Source organism: Nothoprocta perdicaria, unplaced genomic scaffold (genome assembly GCF_003342845.1).
Source record: "Nothoprocta perdicaria isolate Ctin4 unplaced genomic scaffold, notPer1 scaffold_51, whole genome shotgun sequence".
In the NCBI taxonomy this organism is placed as follows: Eukaryota; Metazoa; Chordata; class Aves; order Tinamiformes; family Tinamidae; genus Nothoprocta; species Nothoprocta perdicaria.
Genome location: NW_020455766.1, coordinates 1,682,369 through 1,709,658, shown reverse-complemented (window position 1 = coordinate 1,709,658; position 27,290 = coordinate 1,682,369). Strand labels below are relative to the sequence as shown.

Sequence of the window (27,290 nt, the reverse complement as noted above, 5' to 3'; positions counted from 1 at the left end):
AAGCTTTTCCCTCTAGCACAATATCCTCACTACACTCACTACCTGAAAAATATTTCTTTCTTGGGCACAATAATAAAAAAAAGTTGCAGAAACCTGGGCTCACATCCCAAGCCTCCTCCTAGCATTTTAGCTTTACAAAAAATTCTAACAGAATTTGATGCTTCACCCTAATGATGCACAATATTTGAAACTACAGCTCTGAAGAGAGATGGAGAGATTGTGGTTTATGCTTGCAAGATGGATTTTTTTTTTCTAAATTTGTCAGGTTGGTGCACAAAATGTATCACCTGATATAATGCAATGGATCATTATTCAAAAGGCCAAATGAGTTCTGTTCATAATCATAAATTAGATATCCTTTCCAGTTCTATCCAACTGTAATAATGCCTTCAGTCCATTTTTACTTTATGCTTCTAGAAAAAAAATAAACGGCTTGAGGGTGGTGTGTATATAAGCACTTTTACTCCGAAGGTTCAAATCAAAAAAAATACTCAAAATCACCTATACAGCTTCCAATAAAAGCTAGTTAGGATTCTGAAAGATCTTATTTAACCATGCAGCAATAGCGAGCTTGATGCATGGATGAATAGCTGGCATTTTTTGAATCTGTAAAAAGATGGAAATTGAATTATTTAATAGCTTCCTTTCCAGCTTAAGCTTTCATGATTTTTTTTTTTCTCCCTTTACGGCATAGCAGAAGGAACTAAAAAAAGGGAAAACTGTGTAGGAGGAAAGATGGAACTTTGAGAAGTCCCTTCTTACTCATGTCGCTTATAAGTCTATAATCACCTCTTCACAGGAATAGGTACCAGATTATACTTTAACCACATTTCCAGTTGTTGGGGCATCTAAGGAAAAAAATGAAGGCAGTTTGGAGCAAAACAGAGCTCCCATGTGCTATACCAACACTTCCACTACTCCTTCAAGGTGTTTAAAGCTACTTTGCATGTATTGTGTACGTTTGACTTTCCATCACATGGTAAAAAGGGTCTGGCAATACACTGTGTCACAAAAAGGTGAAAGTGATGCATGATTACATTAATTAACTCTGAAAAAAATGCAACATTCCTGGGACTAGCAGATTTTCCTCATCAGGGAAATTTTCAAGTGCCCTCTAGTTCCTTCTCTTGTGCCAGCTTCCTCCACTTGATGGAGGACATCATCCCTCAGGAGAAGAATGAAATTAAACATCTGTGGATGCAAATCTAGGCAACTTTCAGCCTGAAGAATTGAGAATAATTTCTAGTCAAATAGACAGTTCCTTGTACAGGCACTGTATAGGATATATCATATCCTGTGGAAAGGATGCAACTGTCATGCCAAAAGTTTCATGCCAAAAGTGCAGGCAGCACTTCTGCTTGATCATGAGGCAAGGGAAGGGGAAAAAAAAAAAAAAAAAACCTCCCTGGCTTTAACAGCTATTTAATAAGACCATGACATCTAATTATAGCTATAGCTATACACAGTGAAGAATGAATGCAATCATTTGGAGGTGTATATTTTTCAAATTCATATCACTAAGCCACATATGATAGAATCCTTCTGTCTCCATCTTAATCCTTTAAATATATTTTGAGTTTTCCTTAAGTTGTTCTGAGCAGTTGGGGCTGAATTACAAGTGGAAAACTGTACTTTTGATGGGTCTGTAATATGTATTATATTTTAAAAAAAGCTCTGTCTTGAGAAGCATGGGAAATCTACATCTATTTTTAGATTTTAGATCACATACATGAAGTTTTTTTTGCTTCACCTTTAGTAGATTGACCAGCAGTATATAATTGTATACAATTTTTACAGCTATGATTAAAGATACTGGCAATGTTTTTTTCCAGCGATGACATGGCCTCGAGGGTTCTGCTGGATTGAGCAAAGACTCCCAAACATGGCGCTCTCCATTTTTAAAACTATTAACACTATTACTATGTTAACAAAGATTAAGGCAAAAGATGAAAACTATTTAATACTCTGTGAAAACAAAGCAAAAGACTAATTGTTCAAAAAAAAAGTTGCACTGGACAAGGAATTAGGGCTAGTATCCAGGGTTGTTGCTGTTAACACACTCATGTAACACTTACCTTTAACGCATCAAAGTCAAAACAAACCCTTCATTCCTGATGCAAAACAGGAATATGTATAACATCTACCATTCCTACCATTTTTTCCTCCTGCCACCAGTTGCTGCTTTCATATAAAAGAAACATCTTCCCTAATATTTATTTATGGCAGCTGAAGTAAGATACAAAACATATGACAGAATACCCTTCAAATATTTATGAAATTCATTCTTACACTGTTGGCCTAGAATCTAATCTTAATTTAAATTTAGTGTATTGCCAAGAGCATTTTACTTGCCTTTTTATTAATGTTGTATCAAACACTTTGCTCCAATTATTGTTTAAAAACTTTCATTGAAGTCAGCATGAAGGTTTTCATTAATTTCAATAGCAGTGCTAGTCACGTCACACATAAAAACACATTTGCAGTAACAGCGCACCAAGGTGCATCATGTGCATTTTGGATCTTACCCAAGACCGAAGCAAATGTTTCTACTAATTTCAGAATAAAGGTTCTTTAGTTCTGCCATGGTCTGGTTTGTGTGTCCCCCCAGTAGCACAAAGTCACAACGCCACACTACCTGTCATGGCCTGTTGGTCATCCACCATTAACTTTAAACTTTTTCCTCGCCGGACCACACGCACTGTGTGCCACTCATTATCATTGAGGTTATTGCCAGCAAAAAGGGTTTCTGGACCTTTGCCTGTAGGATATGCCAAACAGTCATTATGGAATCTTTAAATCAGTTTACATGTGAACCTCACAGAGAGAGAGAGAGAAAGAGAGACTGGCTGGGCAAACGCCAAAACTTACCAAAGGGCATATCAAGCAAGAAAATTACCAAGTATAAGCACATCCCAAAACATAAGGTCACTATGTTAAAACACTTCTGCTTTAGAATTAACTATATAGATATACTATATATTCACATTTAATGAAGCAGGCTCTCATAAATAGGCACAGTCAATCCAGCTTTATTAACCCATTTTAAAAACCAAATATGGTGGTAATGATTTGAGCTTTCAGTGTGCAATTGTCATCACATAGCTTTTAGAATAGTATTATTGCAGCCAGAAAATTTCAGGAAGAGGTTAACTATAATGGATTTTTATTCCTTAATTCAAAACACTTTTGGGGAAAAGTATAAGCCATAATTGTGTGTGTTAAACTGTTCTTGAGTAAACCTACATCAGTTTCTCAGCCTACATCTGTTTAATTGCACTTCTCAGAAGATTATCTATTACCTTAATATCTAGATGACTTACTATTCTCATAATCAGAACCTTCAAATGTTAATTGATCTGCAAACTGTACTTCTCTTTCTCATATCATGAATACCTTTCTTGTAGTCTACTATTAAGCAATTTAACAAATATTTTTAATTCTATATAAGCCTATTTGTACACACATGAATATGTATAATATATATGCACATACATCCACATATATATATATGTATATGTAAAATCAACCCTGTCCATGGACTGTCGCCGATATGAACTGGAGTCTGGCAGCCACCCACGCACTGAGGTGCTGCCCAGCCCTGAGTTACTGCTCCAAAAGGGAAACCTCACCTGCAGTTCATTAATTACCTTCTTGCATGATAAGAGTGTGGTCATTTTTTTTCAGTTCTTGTGGCATAATAAAGGCTGCTAGTAGCTAAAAGAAAAGCATAAATGGAAGTAATACCCAGAATGAAAACATCTCGGTTATATTCAATCAGGCTATTACATGCATCGCATCCTTCCAGGTGACTATCCATGTCCAATGTGTCAAATTTCTTTCAAAATGTAAAATGCCACTGGCTGAGACTCTTTTTTATTTTTTTCCCCTGTCTTTTTGGATTCCTTTCCACCTCCTGCTGACTAAATGGGGTGGAAGAGGTCAAATAATAAATGGATACTTAGGGCATTACCTAAAATTAAAGTCTGTCTGACTTCATGACTACATGGTGGGGGAGAAGTCATTAATATCTTGACATAACTTTTCTTGGTAGAGTAGCTACAGAGCTATAGCAGCATACTGAACAGAGATTGCAACCTCCTTTATTTTTGCATTTTTATCTCAGCATTTGTTTAATTGCTGTTGATTGTGCCACTTATGTGCAATCTTTATTCTGATTCTAACAAGGAATCTCCAGGAATAAAACCACTTATCAATGGCAGCAAGATTCCAACTAATATCAGGTTGCTTTCCCTATATGCTCCTGATCAATCTTGTCTATTTACACTACACTAGGAACAATGTTCAAACCCATCAAAAGCAGTTATGTTTACTCATTCATATCAATTACCTGAATTATTCTTTTTCTTAGATATTTACTTTTCCTTAAAAGAAGAAAGACCAATTTTGCATTAACTTTAAATGAATAATGGATATTTAAGTGAATTTTGGACATGCTGATGCAGATATAGTGAGCCATGTTCCTTTGCAACTTCTCTTTTTCTGTATTTTATTATGAGTTCCAAGCAAAAAAACTCCTAACTAGATGTGAGAGATAAGGGAAGGATTTACAAAATGTTGTAAAAACTAGTGTAAAAAGACAAGTGCAAAATTTCCAGTAACAGTCAAAAATTGATAAATCATCATTTAATATTATCTGAAACATATTAACCTTTTCTTATGATTTTTAGACCCCATTTCTTTTGATTCTGCACTGAACTCTTTATTCTCCATATCTTCAAAGAGTGTAGTTGTATTTAAATAATAGGTATAATTAAATAAGAATTAGCATAATTAAATAAAAATAGGCATAATATTAAGAAACAATTAACTACTTTGGTTGGTTTTGCTTTTTTTGTTCCTTTTTTTTTTTTTTTTCAATCATAAGCAAGTCCTAATTAAAAGAAAAAATGAAATAGATTTCTGCATTTTCTGTGGTCTAATACTATCCTTCCATCCATCTATGGATGGTTTAATACTATCCTTCCATCCATGCGGTCTAATACTATCCTTGTGTGCATCAGCTCCTAATGTATTTATCACGCTGTGCTGCTTTTGGAATTCATCTGTGTCGGCTCCTATGATACCGCACAGTTCATTTGCTTCACATACCAACACTCACTGAGCTAACTCTCTTAGGTTCTCATATTTTTTCTTCCTATCTGCTAATATCGTATCTTAAACTTTCCCTTTCAGAGAGGGGTAGTAGCCTGCAAACATCCACAAAGCAATTTCTCTTACTTAAATGATTTCTATCACCAATATCTGTCTTCCTCTATTTTAGATACTTAAGTAACTGGTAGGTTTTATGCACTTCTAGAAAGATATACAGAATCAAACAAACAGATAACAGCATTTTGCCGGCTCCCACAAATTCAACCATAGTTGCCCATACCAGTAAAATTTGCATATACATTTATAATCAGGTAACTCCTTGTACAGCCTTATTTGTGCATGTGAAAATGCAAACTATGCAGGTAGGTGACAGAGGTAGACGTTGAAATAGCTCAACACAATGCAAAGTACAAAACGTTTCAAGTTATATCCTTACCTTAGGCATCCCCGAAAAAAAACATTTTTAAGTCCTAAACTGTTTTTAGCACTTCATCCAGAACTTAACTACCATTGGTAGTTTCTTCATGTAATAGCAACAAGAACCTCCAAAATAAAACCTAATTTTCAAAGGGTTGAATATATACTCCAGATTCCTGTTATCTTTACTGGATGGTAAGGAGCTTTTTCTGTCTAGTCCAAACACTGGAAATATGCTGATTTTTGGTTAGATCTGCTAACTTGATAACAATATGCATGCATACTACTTCTTTCAAAAATACTTATGGTGCTGCACTTAAAATTGGGAGATATTTTAAACAAATATTAAAAAGGAGCCCTGTAAAAACAGGTATTCATTTTGAAACAATATGCTAGCTTTTGGTATTGTACTAAAACACATTCAAAGCCATGTATGTGAGCCAAATATAGCATTTAGTGTTGGTTCTTTCTATGGAATCTACCAGCACTAAGATATATACAAAACACCTCCCAGACATGCTTGCAGCATTACATTCCATGACCCAGAAATATGCTAGATATTGAAAATCCTAAAGTACGGCAAGCAAGAAAAAAAAAAAAAAAAAAAAAAAACAGGGTAGCAAATTAGACTAGATGTTTCAAGGAAGACTATACTAACCTACGGAACTCAAGTCACAGGAAGACACCATTACTACCAATTTACAGGCCAATATTAAAAACATTAATGTTTTCAGACAGGCTTGCTAACTCATGTCTGTGCACATCTCAGGAAACAGAAAATGGGATTTTCCCATTTAATTTCCCATTTGATATTTGATGGACTCACTGGACAAAAAGGATGCAAACCTGACACAATTGATGTTAATAGAGACCACTACTCTGTGGTCAGAAATGCCAAGATTTTACTTGGTGTCATATGTAGAGATCCACACTGCTAGCTAAAGCGTAGAGACATCTGAGTGCGTCTGAGGAACATCTGAGCAAGCTGGTGTGACCCCTGTGCAGTCTCATTTACTCTGCTTTTCAGGATAAATCTAGCCTGTTTATAACCTAGGTTTCTGTTCCGGCCACCATGCAAACCCTGGGAGAAAGCTCAATGAGGCAGCAGCCTGAAGCAGGTTCAGAGAGGCTTCCTCCACAACCAGGTACAGAAGAAGAGGCAAGCAGGAAAAGGCTTCTTAATCTTTGTTGTCTTTGCTGCAGTGCTTGGCTGACAAGATTATCTTGGTTTTCTCAACCACTCATTAACAAACTCAAAATTCAAGTTAATTATAATAGTGATTAACAGTATTTTAAATGCTGCATTGCTATCACCATGCAATTGCCTGGCTATCCATGTTTCTTACTAATAAAAAAAATATTTGCTTTTTAAAGAACAGTAATGCATATTAGTTTATCATGTAAAGCTAACTAACAAACTAACTTGACAAAATCTAATAGCAGGCCAAAAAAACTTTGTCAACTGTACTTTTCCTCCTAACAGACTCAAACTTCAGCTTTTACAAGAATATTACATTCAGTAAGATGTATCAAGCAAAACATATCAATCTGCACTACTTGATCAAAATGTTCCAAGCCCACAAAAGCTTTTTTAAATTGCTTTAGGCAATTGGGGTAAAGTATTGTCAGTTTAGGGTATTTTTGTTATTTTTTTTAAAAAAATGCCATTTGGAAATTAAAATGAAGGAGTTGAGGGTCACTAACATCTTTCATAAGCATCCATCATTCCTGTTGTAGAACTAATTTTCCCTTATTCTCTTGAGCAACAGAAATCTTATACTATTACATATTACTTTATTAATACACATATTATACTATTATATCTTACGCTATTCAATCACTTTCTCTACACGCAGCCTGGTATATCAAGGCAGAAAGCTAAGCAAAGTACTTAAGAAAATATTATTACCTTCTATGGGATGATTAAAATATATTCAGACTGTATGTTATGTCAATGTAGTTTACTATAAAGGAAAACCAACACACGCAGTGAATACATTGTGGATGAAAAATCCATTGGTGCATGTAAGAGTCAATCATTCTAGGCATCATATATTATCAATAGATATGGGAAGAAAAAAATTTCTTTTTTTCCTACCTCATATACGTAATGGAGGAGCCATTTAGCCATTTTAAGAAAATATGCTTGAATCACTTAAAGAACAAATGCATGAATCCATTCACAAAAAGTATGTGCATGCATGTATGTGAATATATATACTGAACATACATATTGTACATTCTGTATTTTTATAGCTTTTAAAGATGAATCACAAGTGTGCTGGCTGATGATTTCTGTCATATTTTAAATCTTGTTTCCATTTTTCTATATAGTAATATATTTTATATTCTACATATGCATAAATATCTCAGAATATAGATGCATATATTCTGCAATATTGCATATTGCAGCCATCCTTACTTCTTCTATTTTCCTTTCTTTTTGCAGATCTAGCTCAGACTGTGATGCTTCTTGTTATGCTCCTTCCTTGCAGAAAGACAGCAATCAATAAGACAGAGTGTGCACGTTTTGGTGAATTAGGCAGGTTTTTATACCAACCACTCTCTTGGCGACCCTTTGCAATCTTCCTGTTTCTTAGACCTGTTCCTCACTGTCTTTCAGTCATCTCTCTCATATCTGCCTCTTGCTTTTCTTTTCTGCTAAGTCACCTCTCCTGCTCACCTTCCAGGCTGCTCAGTATTCACTCTCTCCAACCTCACCTACCTTTTGCCATAAATAAGCTATTTGTGCTACAATAGGACAAAAATGCAATAATTTCTTTAAAGCTCTGAGATACTACACTATCAATCACATCTAAGTACCTGAATAGAGTCAATAGATTGAACCGTGAGGGCGGAACAAACATACACTGGCTATAATTTGACTAAATTATATCTGTGGTTTCTTGCTGTGTGCCAAGGAAGTTGGTGATGAGAAACACTTGTCCTGGGAAAGTCTATTCCCTTCAGGCAGAACAGAGACCACTGCTTCATTTCTCTAAGATGGTGAAAGAAAGATGACAAAATGGTAGACATCTGAGTTAAAAGTCCTGGTCTCTAGATTCTCCTGCCTCATTAAAAAGACATATATATATATATAATTATATATATGTGCACACACACATATCTATACACATACACTCAATATCTGAAGTGTGCTTTTCTTGTTAGTAATTGGGTCTTTGTTAAGCTATATTTAAAAAAACTTTTTGGAATTTTTGGAAATAGAGTGCAACACAAAAATCTACCACTGATCTTGTTTTTTCATTATTAATTCTCTAGCTCAGTTCAAAGACATTTCTCAACACATTGCTTAAAACACTCACTGTTATGAATAAGCTGCTTTTTAACCTGGTTTGATAAATCATATTAAACTGTGTAAATGAAACAAATAGTCCTATGACAGGTATATTTTCCTTCTTTCTTTCTACTTTCCTTCCTTTAATGGTAGCAAAGTAGGAGGAAAGCTGCTGTGCTTCTCTTACACATTGTCCTTCTTTTAATGGAAGGAAAATATCTTTTGAAAACTAAAAAACAGAAGTCAGCTGAATCCCTGTATTTTTAATAAGAGTACAGCTTCTCTTTTGTATCGTTCTCCAAGGAACATGACTATCAGAGAAAATGTACTAACCGCACTAAAGGTTTTATGAATCCACCCTGAGGCCCTGAACTAAAGCACAGTAAAGTCAATAACTCAAAACAACGTACAGTTGTTTTTTCAGCCCACTGCTGAACACTTTGAGATAAGTTTTCAGAAATTACCTTGAACTTGACAACTGAGAAGGGAGATAACTTTGCTATAGCTAAGCCTAGAATGAACCTTCAGCACCTAACAATTCTATGCTAACTACCTCTTTAACTACCTCTTTAAATTTTAAATTTCAAGGCAAAATCAGCTACTTTATTTTCTGTAGGCTAACAAAAGTACTTGGAAAGATCAGGTGGCATCAGTGATAGGCGGTAAGGTCATATAGCTCAGCATGCATAGTGGTCAGCTTTCTAGACTGCGCTCAAATCCTAGGGCAAATCCTAACTGTAATTCAACTGTTTTTTAAAGTAAATATTCACTGTTCTGATATAACTTTAATCCAACTGAGGTGTCCAATATTCATTAATTCTCTGCGAATACAGAGTTCCATCAATCGTAATGATTTTTGGGAAACTAAAGGAAAAAACTTTAAACAAAGTGAAAAAAAAAGATGCTAAGATGAGCTGAAATTCATTTTCTGTGTTTTCAAGAGGAGGCAAGAGGAGGTGGGTTTTAATCAGCCAACACACTCCTTACTCATGGCTTGATTACTCAAAAAAAAAAGGTACAAAGGCAGAGACACATACACTTCCTTTTCTGGATTTCTTGAATCATTGAGAATGATGCTTCTGCAAGCTTACAAAGAAATGGGAATGAATCACTTGGCAAACTGCCTTTTTTTCTTTTAAAAATTTATCTCTAAAGGTTACTATTCAAAAAAGTTTCCTTTATGTCTCCTCTGAACAAAAGAGACTTAGGAGCAATTTTGACCTGGAAGAAAAAAGTTCACTGAGAGATGGTTATCTGAATATCTAGTTTTTAGTCACTGATCCTCACTTCTGTTCCTCCTGAACTGTGAAACAGGTAATAAATGCAGAAAAGACTCTGAGCTACACAAGTGCTGCAGGTAACTGGAGCGCACAATTATCTATAGTAGCTTTAAGGGTAGCCTGATGATGGAAGCATCCTTTATGGATCAGAAAAAGCTATGTTACCATTACTATTACTAAGACTATCCTCTTTCTTTCCACTAAAATCCAACAAAGCAAAAAACACAACTTGCATTGATTTGTGCAAAAAAAGTTGATGCACTTGACTATTTTTCCTAAAAGAATGGGAATATTTTTAATACTTTAGGTTAGATTATAATGACAGCTGAAAAGAAGCAGAAACAGTTTAGAACACACATTATCTTTTCTGACTCGAATATTGACTGTGCCCATTTATATCAAACCAAGATTGTCATAACTCAAAGAATATCTTAAAATATAATAACTAGAGTTTAAGTATACATATTCATAATTTACCTTCTCATAAACACCATTACTTAGGCAAAAGTGGCCATAACAGAAAAAAAGACACCTTAAAATACCTCATTTTACCATTATATATTGAACATTGTCTTTAAGAATAAGCAGATTGATCGCTAGTTGGCATAGAAAGGAAAAAAATTGGACTGTGACTTTATTTTAAGAATAAGCTCCTCAATTTACAGGTGTCTTCACCCTAAGGCACAGCTGTTTGAAAATATGCAAAGTCTTATACTTGTATCTTTTTCAAAACAACAACAACAACAACAAAAACAACTAAATCAGGGAATTAAGCCTAACATTTAGTCTAGTTAGATAATAGTAAAGAGAATAATGTTTAAAGATTTGCAATTGTTAAGTAGTTTAAAATAATTTTATACTCATTATGGATCAAAACTCACATAATTCATTGAGACTGCTTATTCTTGCATGCTTCCATATACATATATATACACAGGAGTTAAGCAAGGAGCACCAAAATAGACAACTCAAATTATTTTCAAACATTACAAACAGATGAATACAAAAGGTGATCACTGTTCTGTAAAAAAACAGCTCTGATAACTTTAATATGCATGCAATTAGTTTCATCTTTTTTACATACAAGGTCTAGGCTTCTTTTACTGTAGTTTCTAAACTGTATATCAAAATACCCAAAAAAACACACTATACTTGATATTTATATTTGTTTGTTACTATGTCATATCCTTCTTGCCCTGAGTTAGATTCTTCTAAAGTGTCATCATTATAGTGTAATAATAGTTCATGACTGTTTGCCTAATTTTTTCTTTTTCTTCTTTCAACTTTTGGAGAAACATCAGGTCAGCTACACCAGATTGCATACAGGATTTAAAAAATAGCTCAGTTTCTGGATGATACAGGACATAGCGAATGGTACTTTGCATATAACATGAAGGTGTAAATTGATAAAATTTTTGAATCATTCTTATGCAGAAGAAAAATGTCCTAAATTATGCATACTAAAATTGTAGCTGATATGTTAAAAGTTTCTTAAATTTTCCTTTTGATTTTTCCTTTACCTGGAAGAAACAAACCTTAATACTTATAATCAGGAAATTTCTCTCCCTGTATAAATCAGACTTTCTCTAGATATATTGTTACAGGATACTTAGCTCTGAAATAAGATTTAGAAATCTCCTACATACTTATTCCAATAAAGATTTTATTGCGAACCAAAGTACTCAGTTGTCTCAAATAATTCTTTTTGAGACTGTTTGAGAAAGTTAGAATAAATTTAACTTGGCATTTTATTAAAGTTAAACTTAGCTGTAACTCTTAAGTGATTTCTTGTCCAGAAATCCAATGTCTGTTTCTTTTCCTCAAATGAAATTCTTTCTCTGGTGACACTAATCTGTCTTCTGCATGAAGCTTTTCAAACTTGTTTTTCAAGAAGAAGCTTCTTGCTTCTAAACTATCACTTTCTCAGGCATATACTTATTCACGGCCTCCAAAAACAGCTACAGATAACTGACACTTGCATACTAGCAGCAAACAGCAAAGGACCTTTTGCTATCTGCTCTTTCCTGCTTGTTACTTATTCTGTCTCTTGTATGCCTGTGCAAAGTTACAACAAAAGAAAGTATTTATGAATTGAGTAGCTGGAACTGATTTCCACATTGAGAGAATATCCCAAATGCTCTTTTTCCATTTATTATCTCAGTGTTCACTGTCAGTAGGTAACAAAAAAAAAGTAGGTTGCCAAGTAGGTTGCCAAAAAACAAAAAAAAAAAAAAAAAAAAAAAAAAAAAAACACCCACAAAACAAAAAAATCAGCTTCTTAACAAAAGTTCCTTCTTGTACTGTTAAAGCACACTCGGTACCTTGGTTTATGTCAGTTTAGGAATGTGAGCAGCCATACTGTGGCTTTCTCTAGCTTGTGTTGCTCTCATTCAGAGTTGATTAGCTTATCCGCTGATTTCCTAAGTGTCTTCTCTCATGTGCAAAGTGGTAGTAACTGGAGATAGAGGGAAATTTTTTCCTCTGAAAGCTCCCATGGTATATATTTGCATCATGCTCCCACAAAAAATAGCAAACTTACTTTCAAGTTGCTGTAATTTTATGCAGAAATAAACGTTCAGACTATTTGAAGTAATTCAGTGGGTAATCTTCACTTATCCTCAGAATTGCAGGGTTTCAATTTTGGCAAAACTTGAATTACTTAGATGATTGCAAGCATGTTATTCTTGTTATTTGCCTGATCCTGATCAACAAACCATACACAAACAGTTCATGCCATGTGACTGAAAGACAGAAATGTTAACTTACCTATTTGGTCTTTCCTTTCCAGAGAGATTTTATTATTAGTGAGAAAAAACTTAAGGTGAAGAGACAAAGAGGAAATTTTAACTAATGGAATATTAATTCTACATACATGCACTTCCATTCCTGGAGGAAAATCTCACAGAATGTAAAATGAAAGAGAAATAATATTAAAACATATAGTTTCAGCTAGATTAACCACAGGAACCACAGTTTCCTGTTTTCTTTAATAGCTTTTCCTCATTCCATGTCTTTGTCTTCATCTCATGTCTTGTTTCTTCAGAACTGCCTAGACAAATAAATGCTGAAGAACTCTCTGCACACTTCCCAAAGGGGACTGCATCTCAGAAAGCCAACTTTAGCCATTATCTTGATGTCTCAATGTAACATCAGAGTAATATCTCCTTTGAAGTCACTTGTCTGATGGATTGAGGCCTAGAAACCAGCTGGAAGGGAGCATAAGTTAACCTCTTGACATATCATCCAAAAGAGAAATGTATTTGGATGGAAATTTTAACAACTACCTCGATATAAACTGTTAAAGTCATTGTGAAGAGATAATAAGGAAGCAGTTACATGGTTCCAGTAATAAGCTATAGAGCACTTAGAATGTTATGATGGATGCCTCATGCATTTTAATAGACACAAATGCAAAATGTGCTAGATACAGAATAAGTGTTTTTAATAAAAGAAAAAGCTCACCAGTGACATGCTCTGGTTAGATGTTTTTAATACTATTAGCTCTTTAGAAAAGTACATTGAAAATGAATTAACTTTCTTACTGTGTTAATGGCAAATAACATTGCCGCTAAGTGCTTGCTAGACTTCATCAATATTGAGCTTATGAAATGATGACTTGCTGCAGAGAAATGCACTGATAAAGTGGCCCTCCTTTCTGAAACAGTCTTGCACCTAAAACAAATAGATACTTACACTATATTTTCTGCAGACATAAAAGAGGAGTGGCTATCAAAATATCACAGAGGGCTCAGAAACCACATTCTGTGAACTTGTATTTATGAACATGAGCAGAGAACTCTTACATGTAAAGAAGGCTGGACAAAGCCTCTGTGTATATATACGATTTAGCACTGTCTATAATCACGTCTTATTTATCTTGCTTGAGGTGTAAAATAACTGGTTATCAGGGATTTATTCCCAATATCCAGCAATATAAATGCACGAATATACCAGACCATTTTAATTTTGGCAAACTTTCAGTTTCGTATGTTTGCTTTTTAAATTCCTTTGAATCAGCTATAGTGGAACTTTACCGAAGCAACTTACTTCCCTTGCTCAAAACAAGAGTTCTCTGACTCTCATCTCATCTGACTCTCGCTGATGTTCAGGTGCATTTTTTCATAATCTAGAAGTCTTAATGAGACAGACTGAAAGGAGATTTGGCAAACTTCCATAACATAGTTTAGACCTCTCACAATGCTCACCAGTTGTGTTTATGAGAACTAGACGAGTCATTCAAATCTCACTATCTTTGATTCTATCGTAATATTTGTCCTCTTTCATCTGAGTGTCCACTGCCCTCACCCCATTTCATTTTTAAAAAGTAGAATACAATATACCAATTCTTTACAAGTATGAAAATGCCATGTGTTTGTCAAAAAAGTAATATGTACATACAGAGAGTTTTTTTTCTTGAAAAGCTCCAAAGTTCAGCATTGATTCTATAGGGCATCATATGTGGAAGAAATCCTAAGTATATTCTTAATATACACAAAAGCTTTTTAATTTAAATCATGATTTTAACATCTTTTCAAATAGATCTGTTAGAGAAAATTCAAAAATTTCTATCATCTGAAAAAAAATGCCTCTTGGTACTGCAACCTAATTATAGAATGATTGCCGCATTTCTCTGCAGAATTCTCATTTTTAAGCATATTTAGGTGTTTTTCACAAATATTTTAATAAATGAGTATCACAACATCATTACTCTCCAGGAACAGAGACTTCTAAGAGAAAAAAAATCAAAAATATGAGAAGTAAATAAAGGTATTTATACAACAAACCTGATACTACTTCCAATCTGAGCATAAGCATAGAAACATCAACTCAGTGATGCCAAGCTAATATTATTATTTTTGAATAAAGAATAATAATTACAACTTTCTTGTGGAAGAGCTACACACAAGAATTTGTTGCCAAAATGCACTTGTCAAAAAGTCAAAACAATTATTTACAACAGTTAGTATGAAGCAGCCAAACGCATTAGTGCATTATCTTAATTATTTGGCCAGCCTTTATTGTTACCTAAGAATGAATGTTTTTTGAGAATATACTGAAATATTTTCTTGCATCATCTGCTGCCATCTGTGTGATATTACCATAATTTTCATGGAATCTGAGTAAAAACTTTAAAACAGCTGAACTCAACTTAGTTCATTGTACACTGCTTTCATTCCTTTCACTGGCAATTCCATTCATTTCATTCTACTCATTTAATGTCTTGATGTTTTTCATGGCTATACAATTATATCTTTTATAAATATATTCTCAGATCCTCTCAGAAATCTCTTTTTTTTCTAGCTTGTCTAGAAGCTAGATATATATGCTCCTCCATATATGAAAGCAGCCCATGCTTTACATAGTTCTTGCCACTGTGCTTTGTATTCTACTTGAGTGAATCATGAGGAACGGGAACTAAAATTGCATGCAGCATTCAAGATGTGTACATGTGGACAAACCATGATTACACAACAGCGTAATGCTGTGTTATGGTCTGTCCTTCCTTTCCCCAAAGATTAACTACTGTTCTTGGGATTTCTGGTCACTTCTGAGCAATGATCTATTTTACAAGGGCTATTTAAAACATGGCATCATTTCTTCAGCTCTATGCTGACAGCTAACACAGACCCCTTCGCTGTACTTAGATAATTAACGTTATTTTTTCCAGCATGAACTACTTTGTAAAATTACTTTGTACTTAAGGATATTAATTCCACCTACCATTTTATTTTCCAGTAATTCAGTATTAAGAAACTCTTCCAACAGGTTACATTTTGCTTCATTTTTCTAAGTAACTTTACTTCATCTGCAGACACTATCATCTCAGTGTTCCTCCTCTCCTGATAAGAATTTGTTAAAGTCATAATCAAGAGACAATAAGGAAGCAGTTATATTGTTCCTATTGGGCTAGTTGGCAACATTTTTTTTTTTTTTTTTGTGAAATGATTGTAACTACAGCACAGTTTACTAGCATTAGAATGACATTATATTAACTTACACATATTCTTCTCAAGAAGAAAACAGTATTCAATTGTTATACTGCTACTGTGGAGAACACTTCTCTTCAATACCCCTACAAGATGACATGATAATAGCCAGTCTCTGGCATGAAAAAGAAGAAATTGCAAGGCTAATTTAAATCACTAGTCCTGAAATGTGATTAAGTCATCTTTCTTTTCAGAAGCTAAATATGAAAATCATAAAAACAGAATAAGATGAATTTAGAAGATGATATATGTTAAAGATTTGCTTTGCACTCTTTCTTCCTTTCTTTCTTTCCTTTCTTTTTCCTTTTTCCTTTCTTTCTTTCCTTTGAGAGGCAAGGTTGGACTAGATGATCTCTAGAGGTCCCTTCTAACCTTGAATATTCTGTGATTGTGTGATTCTGTGATTCCTGCGCAAAAAGTAGAATGGCCCAGGAAAGGGGCCTTTTATGAAAGGACTGCAAAGTCCTTTTATGAAAGATCTGGATAAGACCAGTATGAGCTGTATCAATTTCATTTCATATAAATCTGGATGTATTAATTCAAGACAATCTATTTTTATAGATCTGGCATAACCTGAAGGCTACTTTGTCCCTATTGCTAAAACAGGCTGTTGCATGCTTGCAGCAATCTTTGTTTATTACCCTCCAGAAAGCCTCTTGTCATTTTTGTACTTAAGGGATCTCCTCCTCATCCCCCTTAAGAGTTCAGGTTGAAGCTTCTGAGGGAACAACTTCAGTCAACTTTAGGCTATGCCTTTGGGCCCAGCTAATAATATGTGGTGGCACACGAATACTCAAATAGACAGCTGATAGACACCCACTACACGAATCTGACTCAGCCTTATATATATACTATATGAAGAACTATTTATGCCTGGCCTTATAAAATTGAACAGTATAGAAAAAGCTCAGAATTAGTCAGATGATCCTGAAATATCACAACTGAGAAGTCTTCTACTTTTAAGAGAAATTCAAAAAAGCTTTTTTCAGAACATTTCTGTGCAAGTGTTAAAAAGCAAGTCTCCATCCAATTGTTAACCTAGTGTTTTCCACCCTTGTCATGATTAGAGTGACTATCCCTGTTGTATGAATTTTTAAATTCACTTTAATAATGATATATTTAAATTTTTACTGTTGTCTTGTTTTACTGAGTGTCTCTGGCTATTGCAGACATGGCACTGCAGCCTGAAAAGCTGTGTTACCAGCTTTTCTACTACTAGGTACGTTACTATCATTTATATGCTTGATGACTGAGGCTGCTGTTCCATCAGTTACATGTCTGGGACTTAAAAGAAGAAAAAGCAGATGGATGAAAAGGAGAAGAAAGGAAGGAATCCACACACAAAAAGAAAAAAAAAAAATCTATTTTCTGGTAAGAAAACTTGAAGTGATAGTTTATTGACAATCTGCCAGAAGATTAATGCTTTTCTTCCAGAATTTCCCTTTCTTCCAGCTAAGGGCAAGGTAAAGGCAGACCAGGGCTCGCTAAAAAAATAGAATGAAGGCCAGGGAATAACTGTTATTGCTGTCTTTCAGACAAGACAAGAAGTAGTGACATGTTGAGGCCTTGAATCTCTCAGCAGCCTACCTTGAAAGCTTTATCAGCAAGGAGAAAGTGAATTTGAAAGACCCTTAAATAGTCAGGCAGCAAATCTAAAACATCTTTTTTTAACTGAAATGAAGGTACAAATTTTTGTTTTGTGTGTCAGCATAATTCTGCCTCCTGCCTCTAGCTACAAAGCTTCTGGGAAGCTAAGGCTTTCTCTCTAGCAGACCTAGAGGAGAACTGATGGGTGACTGTCTCTCCAGAAGTACTGACAACCTCCTTTTACATATGCAAGATTAGCCTCCAGTTCCCCTTATGGATGCTTGAATAATTGTGCTGGCAACAAAGCACAGGGCAAGGCAAAGGCAGGGCCAGCAGACTGAAAGACGATTAGAAGAGCACCCTTTAAGTAAATACCACTCTAAATTTTTCTGAATGACAGGTGAAATTGTGCAGCCCAAAAAAAGCAGTATGCTGAGCCACTGAGGACTAAATGGCAGTGGCTTGGACAGTTTTCTTTACATTCTCAGCTAAGTCTTTCCTACCCTTCAAAAAATCAATAAAGATGACTCTTTTAGAAAAAAATTTGACTGCTAACACGTATCAGTATCCAGGAAAAGCCTACTGAATATTTATGACTTTCAGTATATTTAGCTGAGATTCTTACACATGTCAACGCTTTCCCAAAACACTTTGTTTTGAACTGTCTGTGCAGAACTCCCAAGCCCATGAGTGCTAGGGAGAATTCTAAAAATAAATGCTACATACTTTTCATGCTCATAGAGGAAACAACCTTAAAAAAAAAAGCCAGATGCTAAATAACAGGAGGCGAAGCACAGTGACTGTTCTTTTTTCATTTGTACAGAAATGAAAGACTTCTTATTCATCAGGTCAAGTCACAGACCTTGCCCTTAATGCTCCCAGGGAGCAGAAACACGTTGTGCATGAAGAGAAGCTGCTGTTATTTCTCTCCAAGGAAGGTGGGCATGCAGAGAGCAGGAAGAAAGGAATGTCTACAGCAAGCAAATTAATATGACAGGCTTATACAGCATAACGTGTGCAGCATCAATCTCTTATCCTCACCCAGTTTTTTACAGCAAATGGAAAGTCAGACAGGAACTCTCCTAATTGGGTCCTCTGAACAAGCTAAGGGCCGTCCCATAATAGATTTAGGCCTCTGAGCTGTGGTTTATAGGGGCAGTTTTCCTCTGAAACATAGGCTTTTTTTTTTTTTTTTTTTCTTAGCATGCTTGTTAACATACCCAAACTGTTATTGAACTGTATTTTAAATGCATCCAAACTGCTATAATGCAGCTATCTCTAACCAAAGGAGAACTATATTCTTTCACTACAGATTTGAAAGGTGAGCTGTAATTGCTTGGCTTTGTCTAAAATAGACAATAGATAAAGCATGGAATGAGTTACAGCTAACGGATCGTACAGGATGTGCTCCTTGTACGTACTGGCTGTCTAGCTACCAGAACAAGTCCAAATGCTTTTACAAATTAACCTCGAGGTTACTTGTTTGAACTAGAGATTAAATTGCCTTTTTTGTATGCAAATGACATAAATATATACACATTGTCTCATGACCGAGGCCCCTATTCACTCCTTCAACCATACTGTTACGCATGCTTTTCATCTTTACCTCACAGTGCCTAAAAATGTTTAGGACAGTATTAGTACAGGTTCAGCACAACAGTAAGGTCTCCACTGAGACATAGTCTAGGACAAACATAGCTGATCTCTCTTCTTCATTTGTGCTTTAGCCTGTGTCCTTTACTTACATCCACAAGATGTTTCTGGTTTCTGGTAGTGACTAGTGGGTTGCACATGGCTGAGAAGGCCTGTGCACGCTTTCACATTTGCTGTACAGTGGCAGACTCTGGTTTTCATAACATCATATGTTTAAAAGAGGCTACTGATTGAGAAGGAATTCAATGACCCTGATGATCTAAATCTACAAAGTTTAGGCAAAGCTTTTGAATAATTATTCATAATTATTCCAAATATTATTCCAGAATCCAGTCTGAATTCTCAATAAGTACCATGCTGATTTGCTGCATGTTCTCTGTGAAGCTCTTTTGCATATTTTTAATGGGCTGCCAGACATATTGAATGAGAAACAAAGAGCAAAACCATCTGGTACAATTTAAAGCTACTGCATAAAAGCCAGACCAATTACTAAAACTTGAATGTATTGGGAACCTACAATCTTTTATCATTTTAATGATTTTCTATTGCCAAAGACAACAAATAAGAAGCAAATTACATATTCTACTCATTCTTCCCAGCAGATAGTGATAAGTTAGTACATGGATATTTATTAGTCGTTTGATCATCCCTGTAGATTTTGCACAGATGAAGACTTCACTATGCAGGCAAATGCATTCTTATAAAGACTAGTTTTCAACAAGATATATGGTTTTCACTTGCATTTTCCTACTGCTTAAAACCTATAATGTAGGCTGAAAATATCCTGTACTTGAACCTTGTGAGTTCTTCAAACATAGAAAATTCTCCTGCTATTTACTAATATTCTAACAGAGCTCTTTGGTCATGCTCTGGATTTGTAGGATGCTATGTCAAGAAAAAAATGCTTCAGTAACATATAACATAATGTAACATGTAACAGTAACATAATTCATACAGAATAATTTACTCATCTGTAATTTGCATGTTTGCAAGAAAAACGTATTCCATATCTTTTTACATTAAAGAAGAATGTCTGATTTTTTTTCAGGATCCAACAAGAACCAGTCATTGCCCAGTTAACAGTATGATTATTATTTATCACTTGTGTTATACAACAATTAAGAAAAAATCTAAGTTTCTGAAATCTTACCCGGCTGCTTTATACAAAACTAATGTAGACAATTCACTTTTCAGGAAAGCAAAAAATGCTGGAACTGTTTTAAAGTCACAGGTGCCTGGAAATTTTTAGATAAGAGTGTTTTGAAAGCATTAACATGGAAAAAAATATGACTTAAGTCAAAACTGTCTCTCTTACAATAGCAGCAATGAAAGTATGGAAATACAGCACACCTGTGTTTGTTCACTTGTCACTCAAAATCTATTATATATCTGTCATATAAGTATTATGGGGTGGTATTCCAACTCTAAAGAGATATTTGGAAAAAAAAAAAACCATTTAATTCCACAGAATTCACTGGTCTTTTAATTGCAGACTGTAAAGCATAAATTATAATTTCATAATTCTAATATTTAGAATCCATGCAAAACTCGGTATCATTTAGGATAGATCGAGTCATAGTCAAACAAAATAGGAAATGATTTCAAGGGTATTTTGATGGAAGAGAAAGGCAAGCATTGCATTAGGTGTAAAGTTATCTTAAAATTTATTTATTTATTTATTTATTTTTAAGAATCAACAATTTAAGTCTGTCTCTCAAACTTGCACATAAATGACTTCCCTTTCTAGGAAGGGCAACATAATCTTTTTTGAAGATATCTCCTTAGGCCACTTTCAAGGATAAGCTCATCATTTTCATATACAATATGCAGAGTTGTATAACAACTGTCTTATACACAGTTCTCTTTTCAGAGCACCTAATGACAAGCAACCCTGTGTCTGAAGGATTCATGTTAATTGAACCAACTCTCTCACCTCACTCATTTTTGAGTGAATCCCTGAGTTATTGAAAATTAAGACCAAAATAACAGTAGACATTTTCACTCATAATACACACTTGTCCCTTTCTCCTGATGTTAATCTCAATATTGACCTATGTGTACCTGCAATATGAAAGGACCTTTTACTTCACTTGTCTAACAGGTAATTTGATTTTGTCAATTTGTAGCTTTGAAGAACACCCTGATGTAATTTAAGGTCAGATAAAAACAACATTTTTAATGCGATACTAACTAATGTCTTACTAACACAGGAAGGAATTTTTAGTGGTGTATGGCCATATAAAGACATAAAGACTAATCTAACAAAAATAGAAATAGTGAAACACTAATTTACAGACAAGGCATCTCAACACAGCAATGAAGCCTTTCAGTTCCATAAAAATGGCATAAAGGGAATACTTCCCATATGACTCTTGACTAGATAAAAACTCAGTAGCAACCTGATTAACAGCTTGAAATTTGATCACAAAACACTACCCCTTCTTCTGCACAGGACATTAGTTAAAGGGGAAGTCATGGCGAATAAAAAATTTCCAACTCAATCTCAGCTCAGACCAGACAGTAGTGCTGGTCATTTGACCTGCAGAGAACAAGGGACTGGTTTCAGGTTGTGTTTAAGGGAAAATAGGAAGAGGTGCAGCATTTTTTTTTTTTTTTGCAAGTCAATATAGAAAATCAGGTGTTGACATTCACATTTTCCTCTTCTTTTATCGCTGAAAACATCAATTTCTGCATACCTTTTTAAAGCTGTTTCTCCATATTCAAACTAAACAATTTCAACCTGACTCGAACTCTGCTCTTAGTTTAGTTATAATAAACAGTATTTCAGTTCAGACAAAAAGGCACTTTAAGAAGCCTCATTTTTTAAGCAACAGAAACTAGGGAAAACATGAAAACAGTTTTCCTAAACATGAAGACAGCGTTCTTATCAAAACATGGACAAGACTGATACACATCCAACTCCAACTCCCATTAAACTACAATACCCAAAAGGATAGAAAGAGAATCACTATTGTTTAGCTAACCAAGGCTCAAGGTGAGGACACTTGCTTTGAAACTAATTTTCATCATCTCAGTAATGCTGTCAACAGGTAAGCATCTTCTAAGGATTACTAAAAGTAATAGCTCATCATAATAAAAATCAAAACACAGAAATGGTTCATAAAATGTTACTTGTTTTTTGAAAAACTACAGTGCGTGCTGATCAGCATTGCAGTACTTACCACGATCGCTACCGATAGCTCACAAAAATCTGTTCAGTGCACAAGTAACAAAGAGGAGATGGAAATAATTATGAAAGTTCACTTCTAATAACAAGGAGGCTATAAAGCAACTGGAAAGAAAATAAGATTGTTTGATACCAAGGTTACTTTGTACAGAGGTTATGCTGCTTCCATGCGAGATCAAGAAGAATTAAAAACTCCTAATGTTCAGTTCCACATTCCTGCTGTGTGCAGTCCTTGAATTGGAGGCTTATTACTTACTCTGCACTTGCAAGCCCTCTTTGATCCCAAAATGACATGATAATGGAATCTAGAAATCATTTTAATTTATATTTATAACATCTCATTTTGTCTAAAGGAGATGAAAAGAACAAAACATCTACTGTATTATGGCTTTATTACCCCCTTTTTTTCTTACTATATTAGTTATTCCCTTTTCAGAGAGATTTTTTTCCACAGGAAATTAAGAAAAAAATACTGCTTTTTTTTCCCACCACTGAGAGAAAAAGGTATTTGTCAGTCAAGTCATTACATTTCTGCACTAAAAGATGCTTCTGTCATAGTTAGAATTTTCTAATTGCGATTTACTCAGAAAAAAGAAATGGCCTATCAATAATAGCCCATCAATATATTTGTTTCTGAGATTTTTCATGATCTTTAGCATTTTTGACAATGGATTATTAGTAGAAATATGCACTTTAATAACAGAAAGATTTTACATGAGTTATTATTAATGAGTAAGCTATCTTTATGCCTTGGTACATGCAAGCATTTACTTTGCATTATTGAAAAATCTGTCTAGATTTAAATATGGTTTAGATTAAATACTTACCCCAAGAAAATTTTGCTTTTTAATAGGAATACCGTAATTTTGCTCTTGTGAAGTTGTTCACCGTGAAGTCTATTAGCAGATGACACATTATAAAGTACTGCAGCTTCGAGTTTTTCTTCATGGACTATAAAATTACTATGGAAGGTTATTTTAATGACTTATGGGCAGTTATTGCTACCATAAAGTATATTTACACTGTTTCTTGCTCAGCCTTTTTTTTTTTTTTTTTTTTTTTTTTGTATTTTCATAAAGCTAATCATCTAGCCTGCAAACTCTGGCAGGAATGCAACAAATACAATAATAACCCAAACTAAAATCTACCATACTTACTATCAATACTTTTGTTGACACCATTCAGGAAATCCATAGACTCAAAATAAAATCACAGTCCTTTTTCTCCTTTCAGAATATAGTCTCTTAATCCAAATAATATCAGAGAAGTTAAAATTTAGTCCATTCATCTGGCAATTGTTTCCCTCTGTTTCATAAACATGCATATCACAGAGAAAAATTGTTCAATTTAAGGGTCCTTACTTGATTAGAGTGTAAAAAATCATCATAGAAATATATTTTTCCCCAGACTTAATAAGAATGTCCATAATTTAATATATTACATCCCCATAAAAAGGGTTTAACAAAGCCAATTGTGTTGCAAGCAGCCAGCAAATAGAGTTAATTGTCTAGAATCATGATTATAAAAAAGAAATTACCATAGTATGAACAGTTATGTTCAGAGAGTCTAACCACAGGTTGGAAGTAAAATGTCAAGAAAATCATGGGGAGGACAAGGAGGAAAATTTGTGGCAGCTTATCAGAAATGCTGTTTTAAAACTCCTATAGCTATTTTTGAAAAAAAAAATAACCCAGCTAAAATAATTCAGTACTACTGGCAGCTAAAATATCATTTCTTTTCTGTATTATTTAGAATCCATAAAATCCTTCTTTTTTTAATATACTAATTAAAAGTTATACCATATGAGAAGGACTAAAAATATACACTAGAGTATATGATGACTTTTTACACAAAAATTATTGATCATCACATTTCACTAATAAATTATCAAGCACTTGGAAAGCTGTCCACAATCTTTCTCATCTAGGTTGCATATTTTATAATGGTGGAATAACATTTTAAAAAGTTTGAATAGGCACTTACTGGAATTACAGTTAATCCTGATACAGTCTAGATGGGGAAGAATAGATGAAAAATGAATATTTATCCTTCAAGGTAATAGCTGCAGACATCCAATAAAATCACAGTCCACCCTTCCGGGGACAGACACATGCAAATATGGCCACTCCATATCATCAGTCTTTACATACTGTTATAACCCAGATATACTGCGATAGATCTTTATAAATAGAAACGACAAATAGGGTAAAAATGGCCAATTTCAAACAAGGCTACATGGTGACAAATCTAAGTGAAAAATTAGAATTAAATGTCAAAGATGCTTAATTGAGGCAGGCTGCAACTTCCTCCCCATCTGTGAAAGAACAAATAATGTGCCTCAATGCAATTAGAAAGTGCTCCGTCACGATGGGGCATAGAGCAAACCAGCCTACAATCAGACACCTTGGACCACTCTTGTACAGTACCCCTCAAAGGCTGCTCTTTAAAAATGCACTCACAAACCACAAAACACTTTTCCTAGGCTGATAAATATGGTTGTGTGCATTCACTTTTATTTTATTTTTTTAAATGCACAGTATTAGTAGAACACTGACTATCCTTAATGCTACATTGATGTGGAGAAAATAACATGTTTAGATTCAGTGATAAGCAGAGATTGTGTCCCTTTTCAGATTACTTCCTAGCTAGACTTTCGAAATTTTGGTAGGTGGGGGAAATAAAAAATACTGCTAAATCATGGATTTAATTACTAGCTTGAGCTACAAACATAACCTGGTAAACTTGACCAGAAGTGGGTATTCCATATATAAACGGAATGACATAAGCTATAACAACATCTAGGCTATCTGCATTTATTATTGAGTATATTATATGCAGCACTATTTGGTTAGTAGAGACTCTTTATACCTTTGAGGAACATATATAACACTCAACTTAGATTTTGTTTCCATATAGCTGAGTTTGTCATGTGTCGTCAACCGCATCAGAAAAGTGGTTGCAAACAGCCAAGGACCAACACTTGCACATACCCTTTTACAGAAAGCCTTCCTGAAGGAGGCTGCACGGGCTCTATGGGAGGTCTGAGTAGCTTGAACCCTAGAGTAGCTTAACCCTAGCTCAAGATTACAGGGACCCACGAGAGAAGAGCACAGAGGAAACTCTGGGGCTCTCTTGCTCTCCAAGACTTTCCCTTCCAATACCTAAATGCAAGAACAGCAATCAGCGATGGGTGTTTTTAGAAAGTGGGGAGTACTGCCTTTTGGGTTTTTTTTTTTTTTTTTTTTGATATTTTCCAAAAATGTTTCCTAGGATTAGGGCAATAAAAACACTTACAAGTCTCTAAAATACCCTTCAATTGACTTCACCGAATGTGCATTTTATTAAATATGCTTACATCTTCTTTAAGGTCCTGACTTGGTTTTAATTGTAAGGCATATACAGTATAAAGCTTCATTTTCACTTGAGAACACCATAACCTAATATCCTGTTAATATTACAAACCAGGAAACCTTTTTTTTTCTTTTTTTTTCTTTTTTTTTTCTTTTTTTTTCTGTAGAAGGGCTTGTGCCTCTCGTGTTCACATGGCTGTTTGCTAAGGGCCGCAGTCTTTGGGCATTGAAGGGTTGTGTTATCTTTTGACACTACAAAAATCCCACTACAGAACTGCTTAAAAAATAGAGGATGGATTTACTGTGGACTTGACATCTAAAAAAAGGAGACCAAGAAATTCATCAGTGGAAGTGATATTTAACTGAAATATTTTCATTGTTAAAACTAAAAAAGTCAGGATAGACATGTACAATGTGCATTAATTGATGGAGCTAAATTTAACTGACTTACATGTATGTTGATGCTGCTTTTGTTTGAACTGTGGAATTGCTCACACGGAGAATTAATTTAACCTAAAAATACCACTGATGAACTTGTCCTCTCTTTTTAGAATACACAATAGTACGAAAATATTGTGATGGTTATGTTAAGACTATATAAAGAATACAGAGATGCAAAACCAAAATAATAAAATATAACAATGAGCATGTATTTATATGTGTATGTACATATGCAAATGCTGCATAGACAGGTGTTTATATATCATTTCCATTTACTTTTAACATTAAAACAGGCTGTTTCATAAATGTTGGCAAGCAAAAAGAAAAGTGTAAGATAAATGTTAATTTTTTGGAGAAAAGGTTTGTTACCTAGGTTGACCGTCAGTTTAACCCGTCCTGCATCCAGCTCTAAACGAAGGGTATCTGCAGATTCCCTAGAAGTAGTTGCCATTAAAATGCCATAAGCTCGCTGAGACCTGAATCGTAGGGAAACATCTTCTGCCTCTGTATGCATCACAACAGGGAGCTGTATTTTCATAAACATACTTCCATCATAGCTTAAAATTGTTGCCTCTGAAAATGAATAGGAGAAAATCAGTTATTAAGGAAGTATAATATGTTTCCCGAAGCTGCTTAAAGAGAAGATAGTAAGCCACATTCACTATGACACTGGAAAATTGCATATTACAATTTTCACTGAGAAACATAAGCAAAGCTGATTTGAAGTTACAGATCTCTGATATATTTCTAAGTGGAATGTTTTAGTGTTTGTTAAAGAGCCCTAATTTCTCCATTTCTTAATGAGCCATCCACATCTGCATCTTCAAGCAGAAGTACAAAATCACATGTAAATAAATGCCTGCAAGACTAGACCCATACTATGTAAAATAGGTCAAAGCAAGTAAAAGCTACTCAGGAAAGCATTATAGCATCTTAAAAGGTCGTATACAACTGTCATTCACTCAGGAAATAAAATAT

General features: G+C 34.5%; 1 protein-coding gene across 6 annotated transcripts in view; it reads right to left on the bottom strand.

Annotated features, from left to right (window-relative positions):
* Window positions 1-27,290, bottom strand: part of NRXN1 (neurexin 1) — a 592,551-nt gene that overhangs the window by 327,013 nt on the left and 238,248 nt on the right. For 4 of the 6 annotated variants that reach the window (XM_026048050.1, XM_026048052.1, XM_026048054.1 and 1 more), the window contains 3 exons: window positions 26,682-26,885; window positions 24,505-24,531; window positions 2,636-2,758 (listed from right to left, as the gene is read on the bottom strand). In XM_026048050.1, the coding sequence (XP_025903835.1) occupies window positions 2,636-2,758; window positions 24,505-24,531; window positions 26,682-26,885 (354 nt within the window). The remainder of the gene's footprint in view (window positions 1-2,635; window positions 2,759-24,504; window positions 24,532-26,681; window positions 26,886-27,290) is intronic. The other 2 variants (XM_026048048.1, XM_026048049.1) reach the window with 1 other exon arrangement.